This window comes from Cebidichthys violaceus, unplaced genomic scaffold (assembly GCF_023349555.1).
Source record: "Cebidichthys violaceus isolate CVI_PGR_0920_01 unplaced genomic scaffold, fCebVio1.0.p SCAF_41, whole genome shotgun sequence".
NCBI lineage: Eukaryota > Metazoa > Chordata > Actinopteri > Perciformes > Stichaeidae > Cebidichthys > Cebidichthys violaceus.
In genome coordinates, this window is record NW_027176606.1 from 1,513,588 (window position 1) to 1,526,087 (window position 12,500).

The 12,500-nt window shown below is 44.7% G+C and overlaps 1 protein-coding gene across 1 annotated transcript in view; it reads left to right on the forward strand.

The window, feature by feature from the left end:
* The window catches only part of LOC137885843 (heterogeneous nuclear ribonucleoprotein C-like), a 6,546-nt gene extending 5,886 nt beyond the window's left edge, over positions 1-660 (forward strand). The window contains exon 8 of the mRNA XM_068728147.1: positions 520-660. Within this exon, the coding sequence (XP_068584248.1) occupies positions 520-660 (141 nt within the window). The remainder of the gene's footprint in view (positions 1-519) is intronic.
* Positions 661-12,500: the final 11,840 nt, after the last annotated feature.

Below are 12,500 nucleotides of genomic sequence, written 5' to 3' on the forward strand. Positions count from 1 at the left end.
CCACCAGCTTTTGTCAGAAATGATAGACTGTGTTGATATAGAAACGCAGGCGCGCACACGTGGACACACACTCACACACACACACACACACACACACACACACGGAGTGTACTGTTCCTGTTTCTTTGTTATGCTGGTGGGTGCGGTGTTCATTTTTGTTGATCTTTATTACAAATAAAGACTCGTATCATATCAGAATGAGTGGTCACACATTGACAAACTTGGCGCCTGAAAGACTACTGTTTTTAGTTGGATATTAAAGGGCCAGTTCACCCACGTGCACACAGTCTGGCTTTCATCCGCCGTGGGGTCGAGATACGTGCCGCTGAGATTTAAGCCGCACAATCAGGATGAGCGCAATTTGTGCGGCTCAAAGCCCCGAGGAACGGGGGTTTGAGAATCAAGCAGTGTGACATGTTTACTCACTCACTGTGGACTGGTTTTCCTTCGGGACTATTTCTTGCGAGAGAGTAGTTCCTATAAATAAACTTTCATTTGTCTTGCCAATGACTCTTTCAGTGCCGTGTGCAGCACCAACACACTCCCATCCAGCCCTGTTTGGGGATGGAGGCAGAAATGCCGGAGGCAGATATTTCAAGAAGCAGAACTATCTGCACAGCTAGAGACCACTATGCACCAGTGAAACAGGTGCTGGTCTAACCTACCCTGCTGTGTATTGAAATAATATTGCACCACAAGGACCCACTCCGTTAAAACCTTGCTTACACATGAACACATTCATAATTTAACCCTCTTAATGACCACCTTGACTTGCATTAAGTGCGTTGCTCTGACTGCAGGATTTAATGACTTTAAATATATATTTTGACATTTTTAGCAGTGCTTTTTCTTAGATTACTTAAATTCCCACACTAATGAATTGCAAATCATGTGGTGTTTACAGAGGTCATATATTCTGCTGTGATTTTCTTCTTTTTTTTTTTTTTTTATTTGAATTTGATTAGTTCCCCCAGATGTTGAGCTGCTGAACCAATCTTGTTTAAACGTGGATTTAGGGATGTTCTCAAGATAAAGAAAATATGAGAATGAATGCTGCTTGTTCCACATAATTAGTTTTGGGGGTTTTATACTAAATTTGACATTTTATTGACTTATTAATCCAACAATTGCCCAGATAAGCAAATGGATCAATGAGTAATGCAACACACAACAATGTATTTTTTTTTTTTAAATACGGTGGAACGGCAGCAGAGTAAGGCAGTTGGAACATCACGACGTTGCCACACATCATCGTGTCACTTTGCGAAATTGCTCTGGAAAAAAAGTGACATTACTTCACTGTATCGCCGGACCTCTTTCCGCATCAACTCATGGACAGTTTGACAGCATTCATTCGTGGACTCATTCGTGACGTCCACATCATCCGCGCAACCGCCGGAATGTCGCCGCGGCGAGGACGCCGTCACTTTTGACGTGTGGCGGCGGTGATCCGTGGAGCTTTTCCGTATGCGTCTGTCGGGATCAAAAATAAACTCTTCAGCTCCTCCTCCCCCTCCTCCCCCTCGTGGGCTGATGCCACATGAGTGTTTGTTTGCGTTCTGGCCAGACTAATAATCCAAGATCAACTTGTTGACATCATAAACCCGTGGCAGTTCACTCTCCCCCAGATTAAGCATGAAAACGGAAACATCCACAAAGGATGACCTGACGATGCGTTTCAACTTTTTTTTTTCGGTTTGTCATCGTAATAGCAATAGACGGTGATTGCCGTGTTTTATCGTCTCTGCACCGCCGACTGTTGACCGACGTCACCTCATTACAGTCTCGTCGTAGCAGCGCTGGTCGTCGCCCGTGTTCATTTGAGATCGTCAGTGACAGTTTGACCTATTGCACTCCGGGCAGATTTAACTCAAAGGTTCACAGGGTTCCTCTGCACATTTATTTATTTTTTTAAAATCTGTGACAAAAAGGCAAAAGCTTCTACCAGAAGTGCTGTAAATATTAAACATTTGTATATGTGCTCCATCTGCCACGGGCGCTAACGCACTTCCTCTGCTGTTAGTGTGTGTGTGTGTGTGTGTGTGTGTGTGTGTGTGTGTGTGTGTGTGCGGAGGGGGAACCTACTAGAGCGTATATTGAGTCTTGTCACCTCGCCTGTTGACTCTACCAATATTAACATTCACTCCCGCAGTGTTTGCCGATCCATCAGTGTTGAGTCGCAGTGGCCGACCTGCTCGGGCGGGTCGAGGCTCGCACACAGTATGAAGGACGTCTTCAGTGTCGGAGAACGTGGCGTCACATCTGGAGAGTTCGACAGCAACTGCCTCAAGATCAATTATACAAAAGTTTTGACGAATAGAGTCAATTTCTTGACTTTAAACTGAGCAAATCTCAAATGGCTCTAAGGTCAGAGAGCTGCTGCTGAGTTATGAAACGCTGATGACGCCGTTGACAGGTAGATTGAATGTGTGGATGTGCAGCAATCTAGGCCAGTAAACAGCTATATTTGGTGGTGGATTCAGGTTCCAGAATATCGGGGGAATCAAAACGCTGTTGTCATCCGGGACTGCTCAGAAATAGTCTTTGTCCTTCTGTTGAGGTGTTGACGCTGACATGATCTCCGTTTCTCAAAGCTTAGGCCAGCTGTTGAGTTCCTGCCGATCTGTCGGTGGTGTTGTGACACACGAACGCCGACGTCTCCGAGCCCGCTGGTTTATAAAAGTGAGGGATTGTTTTGCGGTGAGTGGACTCCGTTAAGGTGCGTGACGGTGTTTCCGGCGCCGATGGTGCTACGGAGCTGATGCTCCCGTGTCTTGTGGGCGTAATTGCCTCTTCAGCGCTTTTGTTTACCGCTCAGTTTGAGGATTGCTCTTCATTTATTCCAGAGGAGAGCCGAGAGACACTTTAGTTGTGACAACTAACAACCAACAAACGTTGGTGGTTTTTTAAAAACAAATAGGAGGATAAAGTACATTCTTAAAGCTGTGATAGTGACGGTTTTTATATTAGATTTGGAACAAACAGCCACCAAGAAAATAAAACCACAGATACGTTGAATGTGGACGTTTTTGTATTCGGTACTTGCAGGAAAGTCCAGTAAAGGCTAATGGGAGGGATGGTAGACGGCTCGAACAAACACGGGACTTTCACCCAGGAGTCCTCTGTTAGTGTCCCAAGTGAACCCAAAAGTCAACGCTTGTTATGTAAGAAAGTCCGCTAAAGGTGGTTGTTGTATGTATTTTTGATTTTGGGGTTGAACTGTCCCTTTAACAAAGTAGTATTGTCGCTTAAACCTAAACTCCGCAATGCGGCGCTTTAACGTCTTTTAGCTTCTTGTTTTGTTACGTTTTCTGTCCCGCGAACTTTCGCTCTAATCAACCTGTTGTTTCCAGTAAGCTAATCGCAAAGTTAGCGACTAAATGGTGAACCTAGTGGAGCATTCTGCAGCTAAAGAGACAGATATTCTGAGCATCACATGATGGTCGAATCCGGATAAAACAAAACATTTGAAGACTTTAAGAAACTGTGATTTAATAGAATTTTATGACACAGACCAAACTATTATTTATTAATGAAAGTAATTAAGAGTTTGAGCCTAAATTCAATCAATATAAGTTGTAATTTGTAACAAAAATAAAAGTCTAGATGCATTTAATGCATTGGTGAGTCGTAGCTTCCTGTCATTTATTCACACGCTCCAGTTGGATCCTGTCTTGAGTGCCGCTAGTGTAACTAACAGTGCCAGATGTTGCTCTTCCCTCTGTTGACGCCAACAGAAACATTGATTTCTCTCTGTTGACAGTAGATTCAGCTCAGAGTGTTGAAACCCGGCTGACGCGACGCGAGAGACCAATCGAGAGCGCAAAACAAACATTGGAATTTGTGCTCGCGGGCGACTGAAAGATGAACGGTTTTTGGATGGAAACCAAAGCGCACCGAGCACAGATGAAATGTGTGTTTTCCTCACTCAGACCTGCATCTTTTGGTTGTGTGAATGGGATTCTACTAAAAAGAAGTCAGATCTGGTGCAGGTGCCACTCAAATAATGTGCGTTTTTGTCATTAATAGATCATAAAAGAACATTTTTTACCGTCCAGAAATCCTGTAAGTTAGCGCTTTTCTTTCACCAGCCTGTGTCACTGCAGACGTCGATGTCTGTCAACAGGTTTTTGCAGCATGAGCTCAGATGTATTTTTACCGTCTGTACAGTGAGAAGGAGCACATTAGCTGATGACAGACAGCGGAGAACAGCGTAGGTGTCTGAGATCAGTCTAGCCTTAAAAAAAAAAAAAAAATCCCAAACCACATTTTTGTGTTTTTTCATCTGAACTGTTATCATCAGTGTTGGCCAGTTGTAGCGTAGAGTGAATATTAGTCTGGGTGTTTATAAAAAATATGGATTTTTTTTTTTATATATATATTCTGTGTAGGAGTACTAGAGCGTAACAGCATCTGGGTCAGAGTGTATGGATTTTATACTGTGTAGGTGTATGAGATTACAGCAGTCTTCCGTGTGTGTGTGTGTGTGTGTGTGTGTGTGTGTGTGTGTGTGTGTGTGCGGGGCGACTGTTCAGTCTTTTTGCCCGATGGCTAGAGGCCAGATAACAGAGAGGCCGGGCACCACAATGCCCTGTCTGTTCCCACGAGACCAAACAGGCCTTCGCAACACCCTATTTATAGACAAACGCTCTGCCCAAACTCCATTCATATTTCTCAGGTTGCAGAATTATCTTTCTTTTTCTTTTTTTTTGTCGTGCAAATGTTACACTCTGGGACTGTGATTTGGAGTGGAAGCGACCTAAAATGTGCATCCAGTCTGGTGCTGTCAGAGGCGACGGTTCACTGTTTGTCTCTGTGTGTGTGTGTGTGTGTGTGTGTTCTGTTGGCATTCCACGGCGCACAGTTACATAATCAGCAGTGTTTGTCAATAGATCCACAGGCAGAGGAAGAGCTGAGCGGGGCAGAAAAATGAGCATAAATAACGTGTTCGCCGTGGTAACGCTGGTCTCCCGCTGCTACGCGCAACAACGTCCACGCAAAGTGTGTTTTGTTTTTTTTTTACGCAGAGGAAGGTCGTCTGCATTCGTTGTCGCAGTTTGATTATCTGTCGAGCATCGTCATCGATTAGCTCGTCGATGAGCAATAGATAATATCAATAACTTTTCAGGAGGAAACAGTTCGTCAGACACCCGTTTAGCGCAAACTCCGTGATTGATCTGAAAACAGAAGTCCGATTCAGGAAGAGTGGAGCCCGGGTTATTGACGCAAGTCTAAGTGGATCAGTGGTGTTTCCTGTGTTTGGTCGCACTGTAAATCAACATGGAGGCACCACGCTTAATACATACACGACTTCATCGTAATAACTCAACAGTAATCAAAGCAATTGGGGCGATAATAGCCGTTCACTCTTCCAGCCTTGACATTTTGTTTTTTTCCCAGTTTGGTGTGGAAGACCTTGACTCGATCTGACACCTTAACGTCGATCTGAAACACCGACCTCGGTTGGGTCTTACCACCAGACACAGACTGATGCTCTCACAGAGAGATGAGTTACACATAAAGGGTATTCTGCTTTGGCTTGTCTGCATACGTTTGGCTTGGGATGCATCCATCCCGTACGGATATATATCGGGCCGCTAATGGCTCAAATAACCGGATCAGGCGACAACGGGGCCGATCTATTCGCTTCAACTCTACGTTTGCGTCTGATGAAGTTTAAGTCGAGCTTGATGTAACCTTAATACTGATCCCCGTCTCTTCCACACAGGAAGGCTTGATAATCAAACACTGTTATCGGCCCAGATATTGGTATCGCGACATAAGCAGTTGCATCTCTGCGTCTCTACTTTTTGGCCATGTAGAGACGTTTTACAGACCAAACAATGAATCGAAATTACACATAATTGAAACCCTTTATTGAGCCCCTTGAGCAAGGCAGTACAGCCCCAGCTGCTCCAGCAGACCTGCTAAGCTGTAATTAAGCCTCTGGTAAGAATGTGTGTGTGTGTGTGTGTGTGTGTGTGTGTGTGTGTGTGTGTGTCACAGAAACCTTTCTAGGGTAAATACTGATAAGAGAGAACAGGTAATGTTCTTTACGCTCTAAATACAAGAAACCACTGGTGACAGCGCTGCACATGTGTGTGTGTGCGTCACACAGGTTGTTATGTTTAATTAAAACAGAGGGGTTTTTTTGGGGGAATTTCTGCCCGGAGAAAAGCTGTTTTTATATATATATTTGGCTGCAGCTGCAATCAGCTCCCAATCATCGAGCCATTTATCTCTATCAGCACTTAGCCAATAGGCTCCAACATGAATTGACCCTAGCTTGAAAGTCAATTACTGTGTGTGTGTGTGTGTGTGTGTGTGTGTGTGTGTGTGTGTGTGTGTGTGTGTGTGTGTGTCTGATCATGTGCTCATCTGTTTTGGATCGAAAAACGATTGATTCCGAACCACTTTCAGGCCTTCCAGTGTGTTTTGTGCATGCAGCTGAATAAACTACCACACAAAACCAGCCGCTGTCTTTTGTACATTCACATAATTAGTCAAGGTGATTACCGGGTTTTTTTTTTGCTTCACACTTCACTCTGACGCTCTCTCACAGCTATTGAGCCGGACGATCACAAAGACCATCTAAGGAATGGGGGATTCTGAATTTCACAGATGAACAGAGAAAACAGGGCTGTACTGCACATGGTCGCCATTAAGAAACGATCGCCGTGTAGTGAATATTATTTCAATCAACACGTCTTTAAACTGCTTTTTTTTTTTAGTCAGACCACTATTGGTGTGAGGAAATATGCATACGAGGATAGGATGGCACAGATTTCACAAAAAGAGAGTGAAACCGACTTTTGGAAATAATGGTGGACTTAGCTTCAAGCCTCTGGGTGCTGACTTCCCCATGGCAACGGTTGGCATTTGAGGACTGGCAGTTATTATTAAACTAAATTGTCATCTCGAACTCGGTGGAGTGGGCAGACTCAAAAGGTCTGGACCCAGGCAAGGCTGGCGTTGCTGTTAAGACGAGCGGTCACGATAGCGCTACAAGAAATGTTTGAATTAAATAAAAAAGCCCAACAGCTCCTTTACAACATTCAACTTTTGGGGGGTTGACTCCCCGCTTGGCCGAAGCTTTGGGAAATGATGTCATGTTTAAAAACTAAAATATGTTAAACAAGTAGCCACCTCCTATATGGAAGTGCGTAGGTTGTGTGCTAAACATTAGCGAGTGTGCGCGAGAGACAGCTTGTGTGTGGCGGTGAGTAAGAAGTCAGCTGTGAATGTAGCGGTGTGTGTGTGTGTGTGTGTGTGTGTGTGTGTGTGTGTGTGTGTGTGTGCGTAATCCTACAACTCCTCAAAACCAACGGCAACTTCCTGTGACTTGCTTGCCACCTGCTGTTTTTAAGCGAAGGGTTTAGCTTCAAAGCTAACAACAACTTTAGCTCAGGCTCACTTCAGGTGAGGCGGCCTTTTAAGGTGGAAAAGCTGTTCTCATTTTAGTGGAAGTTAAAGTTAAGTTAGTTAGTTAAGTCAGCTAGGCTAACGAGCTACCAATCAGAAAGCTAAATCCACAGTAGTGATGATTCAACTTTAATAAATGGCTTGAGCGACCAATTGACATTCAAAACTAATGTCTAAAAGTCAGAATCTACAGTAACAGCGATATTCATAACGATGCAATGGATCGCCTGCTGTTTTAGCGAACAACCTTTTGTCACACTCACCTTTTTCGAGACAGACAAACAGACAGAGAGAGAGAGAGAGACAGGATGTCTGAGTGGAGGTGAGATCACGATGGAGGGAATAATAGGCGGCCCGAAAATGAGAGGACACAAGGATTTGTGGGAGACAAGAGGCCAAAGTGATTCGCTGAAAGACGGAGAGAGAAAACAAGCTTCTCTTTCATTTGTGTGTCTCTTTTTTTTTTGTTGGTGATCCACGTATGCCCATCCAACGCCGTGGGAAGCGGCACAGGAGATTTAAGGGTTGGGGGGGGGGCGGTGGCTCAGAGAGGAGACAGGGGGAGCTTTGGCTCCTCTCTGGGTCTCCATGGTGGCTGATTTGCCTCTTTTCTCTCCAGGCATTTGTCGCTTATCTCTCTCTCTCTCTCTCTCTCTCTCTCTCTCTCTCTCTCTCTCTCTCTCTCTCTCTCTCTCTCTCTCTCTGAGACTGTATTTTGTCCAGCAGACCTAGCAACAGAAACTCCCCCCCCAAAAAATGCACTGCAGCAGTTGTTGACGTGAGCTTCTATCAGCCACGACTCATTTGTTTCTTATTGGCATTTCAAACCACAAATTTAATTTGCCCCCAAAGACTTAAGCAAGTTATAACTCATACAAAAAAAAAGTACCATTTGCTTTAAATCCTTTGGCAGTCACACACAGCATCACCCTGAAACATGATCAGCTCTACGTCTCTTAAGATATAATTAATCCTTATTGATCTCCAAATTAGGTCCTCGCAGCAGTAATTCAATAAGAAACGGAAGCACACGCAACAATAAAAGCAATGATATACTGCAGGATATAAACAAATTACGGTGTAAACACATTACCCTGCAGACACAAAGTGTTGTGCATGTAAACAGAGTACATGGTACTAGTGTGTTTAAATCTCTTCATTTCCATGCGTGCACCGTTCTTACGCCACGGTGCTGAATTGTAAAAACGGTAAGATTCAGAGCTTCCTCGGCAGACCGTCTGCAAAAGAGCCGCGCATCACGGCGCTGTGCAGATAAAACTGACATAGCGGCACCCAGGTGTGACAGCAGTGAAGCACTGCTGACATACGCGATTTATTTCAGGACGGAGAACAGATTTGGTCCCCCGAGAGGCCTCGACACCTGGGTCTCTACACCGCTCCGAAATGTGTTCTGCCTCGAGTATCAAACAGTTGAAAGATTTGAAGGTTTGGCATTGGATGCTTCCTCAGATTCTTATTACTGTTCACTTATTCAGCTGTTTCACCAAAGACTATACAGCACCGATACCAGCAGACCGATAAATGTCAGCAACTTGGTGGTGAACACAGCAAAGCGTTTAGCAGCTAAAGATGCAGATATTTGGTGGTGGAGACCAAAAACAGAGCAAAAAACAGAGCGAATACTGAACTTAAATCCATCAGGTGGCCAGAAACAACACTCCAAATGAATGCTAACGTTTCTCTGTCTGCTGGGTGTGTAAATGGGTCTGCTGACAAACGCTGTAGTCCACTGACACTCCCCCCCCCCCAAACAACAAACAATGAAGTGATGTCATAGACTTTGAGGGAGTCCACCAGCCTCTCGTGTTGTGTGGCCTCGCCACATGCCGACGTCAAAGCGTTCACATACTGAAGCAGCTGTGCGTGTGCCCCCGGATGCCACGGGTTTGACCTTTTAGCGTTTCAGCCTACATTCTCAATATAGGTGACCTTAATGCTCGCTGCCCTAGTTCGGCACACTGTTGACGTGTCTGTCTGTGTGTGTGTGTGTGTGTGTGTGTGTGTGTGTGTGTGTGTGTGTGTGTGTGTGCCTCTTTGTTCAGAGCCGCAAACACCGGTGGCAGCTACGAGAGAGAGAGCGAGAGAGAGAGAGAGGAAATTAAAGAGTTGACCCGGCAGAACTGTTTGCCCATTTTCTTTCCCTTTTCACTCGCTGTCGGGTCGAGGAAAAGAAAGCGGTGGAGACAGAGAGAGGATGGCAGTGAAGGAGACAAAGACTCCGCAGTGAGAGACGGAGAGACAAAGAGAGAGAGAGAAGGAAAAGTCAGCAGCGTGACAAAAGATTAACGGAGGGAGACGAGGACAAGTGCAGAGCTGTGAGATTGAGATAAAGAGGAAGAGGGCAGATGGAGAGAACGTTCTCCTCTTTGACAGCAGCCTGTTACATCAGCTCTGCGAAACAACAATCTAGTTTTACTGTACAAGATGAAAATGTGACTTGGCAGGGATGCAAACTCAAAGACGCCCGGACTGTTTCATATTGAAATGCATCGCTGCTGGCAAGGTGTTGAGGTAGATTCTAGTCTGTTACAAACCAAAAAGCAGCGTGGAGGGATAAGGATGAAATGGTGCTGGAAATCGATCGGTCCGAGTGGTATCGTCCGGTGTTCTTGGTCACAGGTAGCAGTTTGGTGGCGTATCTGTGGTACAAGGTGACGTCAGCGGTAATCCTCGGGGGAAGAACGTCAGTCAGTCAGCCGCCCTGCCGAACTTACGCACGGCGCTCAAATGAGTTGGGTTTTGGCGGGAGGAAGGCGAGAGCTTTTTAATCGCTGTCGGACTCAAGAGAGGCAGGCTGCCTTTTTTTTTTTTTTTTTCATGATGAGGCTTATTTCCCAAGAAACGTCTCTGATAAACAAAATTTAAAGTGGTGCTTTTGTGTTATTTTGTACAGATCTGTCGATTAAAATCATCTGAACGATGATCGACAAAATCACACAGTCGACTAAGACTTTATTCGTGTTGGGGACAGCCTTAGCTTTACTAAAAGTCGTGGTCTGTTATGATCTATAAAGCATGAATACATGATTTATAAACTCTTAGGGTAGGTGCAGTGTACTTACGTTGCTCCAAAATCAGCTTCGGAGCGGCTGTTGGCAGCGTGAACCCTGAGTCGCCTGTGACGGAAAAAAGACCCTGTGACAGAAAAAAGAGAGCGGAGGCTGAGGATGACGGGGGAAACAGATTATGTCGCGTCAGAACGAGACGGCGACCGCAATGCCGTTTCTCTGCGTGATTATGAAAGCGCTTTAAAAAAACAAGCATGGATTAATTAAGCTAGGAGCAATTGTGCGACGGAGCTTGATATCTGAGACGTGGAACCTGTTCGGTGCTTCAGTATGAGCCGAACAACTGTTTCCTGACAGCTGAACTGTACAGAAGAGGCCTTTTTTTTTCTTTTCTCTTCTCTTTTCTCACACATTCTCTTCTTTCGCTTCATGCAAATCTTCCCTTTCCTCTCCATCTTTCCATGGTGACAGACGGTGCCTCCTGTGCAGTTTAGCGGTTATTACACGCTCTAGAACACACCGACTCAGAGAGGGGCGGAGGCGGAGAGGAAGAGCGGTGGATGACGGAGGGGAGTTCAGCAGATTTAAAGCTTCCGGAAACCGTATAGCGGAGGAGAGAGAGAGGATTAATCATAATGAGCGAGTTACGTGAGGCCCGCGTCAGTGTGTTTATGTCCATAAAACAAAAAATAATTATTATGTGTTCCCCGCAACACACTGTTAAAAGTATATAGAGTTGATTTAACACACGGGAGCACGAGGCGTTTATGTCATTTCCCATTTCATGCAGTAATTCAGGCTCATTTGCCATAAACAGGTCACATGACCTATACGTGTTGAATTTCGGTCGTGTGAGGATTAAATTGTTTTTTTATTTATTAGATATCAACAACTATAATTTGCAACAATTGTGATACGTAATTAATGGTTTAAAGCTACTCTAATTTATTATTAATAATGGTTAAAAAATGACCATGTTTTATGTGAAAGACGATTAACACCCGACTATGAAGTTCCGCTTAACATTTTAGCATTTTTTAAGCTAATTGTTTTGGTTTTTAGCCCACAGCCAAGCAGCGGACAGACACAGTTAGCGACAAGCTAGCAGCTAACGTGGAGGAGCATTCAGCAGCTGAAGAGCCAGACATGTGGTGGGGACCAAAAGCTGAGCAAAAAGAGAGCGATTATTGGGATTCTGTTAAACGACGATTAGACACAAGATGCCAAATGAATGCTAACTTTTTTGCCGACAAGTTTTGCAAAAATCAATCAAATCATTTATTCAGCAAAAATGCTTGTTAAAGCCGAGAGTCCCTTCTTAAAAGAATTTAGTTGTGTGTATTCCTGATGGATCACATGCTACAGAGATCCTGTTGCAGCGTAAAACAGAGTCCTATAAATATACACAGAGGAGCACAAACAAACTTACTCTGCTGTCACGTCAGGTCACATAAAAATAGAGGATGAGCTGTGGGACGATGTACAACATCAGAGAGAGATACTGAAGTCCAGCCAGCTCCTGAGCTTGACTTCTGGCCTTGGTGTCAACGTGGGGAAAAAACAAAAGTATCACATCGTTAGGAAATCTACTGTTTATTTACTGTATGATGAGCACTGTTAGAGGGATGAGGAAGTGGTCAAAATGAATCACATGGATCTCGCCACGTCACATGCGGACTCTACGGTTTGAGAGCTACTTTTGCAAAGGTGCGCCATGTTTTTTTTCTCTCGTAAGCCAATCAAAGCAGGCTGGTCTTTTTTTCAGGAGGGGGGGTCTTAAAGGGACAGGCGCTACAATGGAGCGTTTCAGACAGATGATGGTTATGAGTACATTCAGGCGGACTTTGGAACTTTGTAATTCAATTTTTTTGGGTGTAATCTGGCTGCAGGAATTCACCCACCAAGAAATGGATGGCAAACAATGAGTGTGTGTGTGTGTGTGTGTGTGTGTGTGTGTGTGTGTGTGTGTGTGTGTGTGTTGGTGGGGGTTGTTTTGGTGACTAGTCATTTCAGTTTGAGGTCCAGAGAGACACAGCCCCCCCCCCCCCC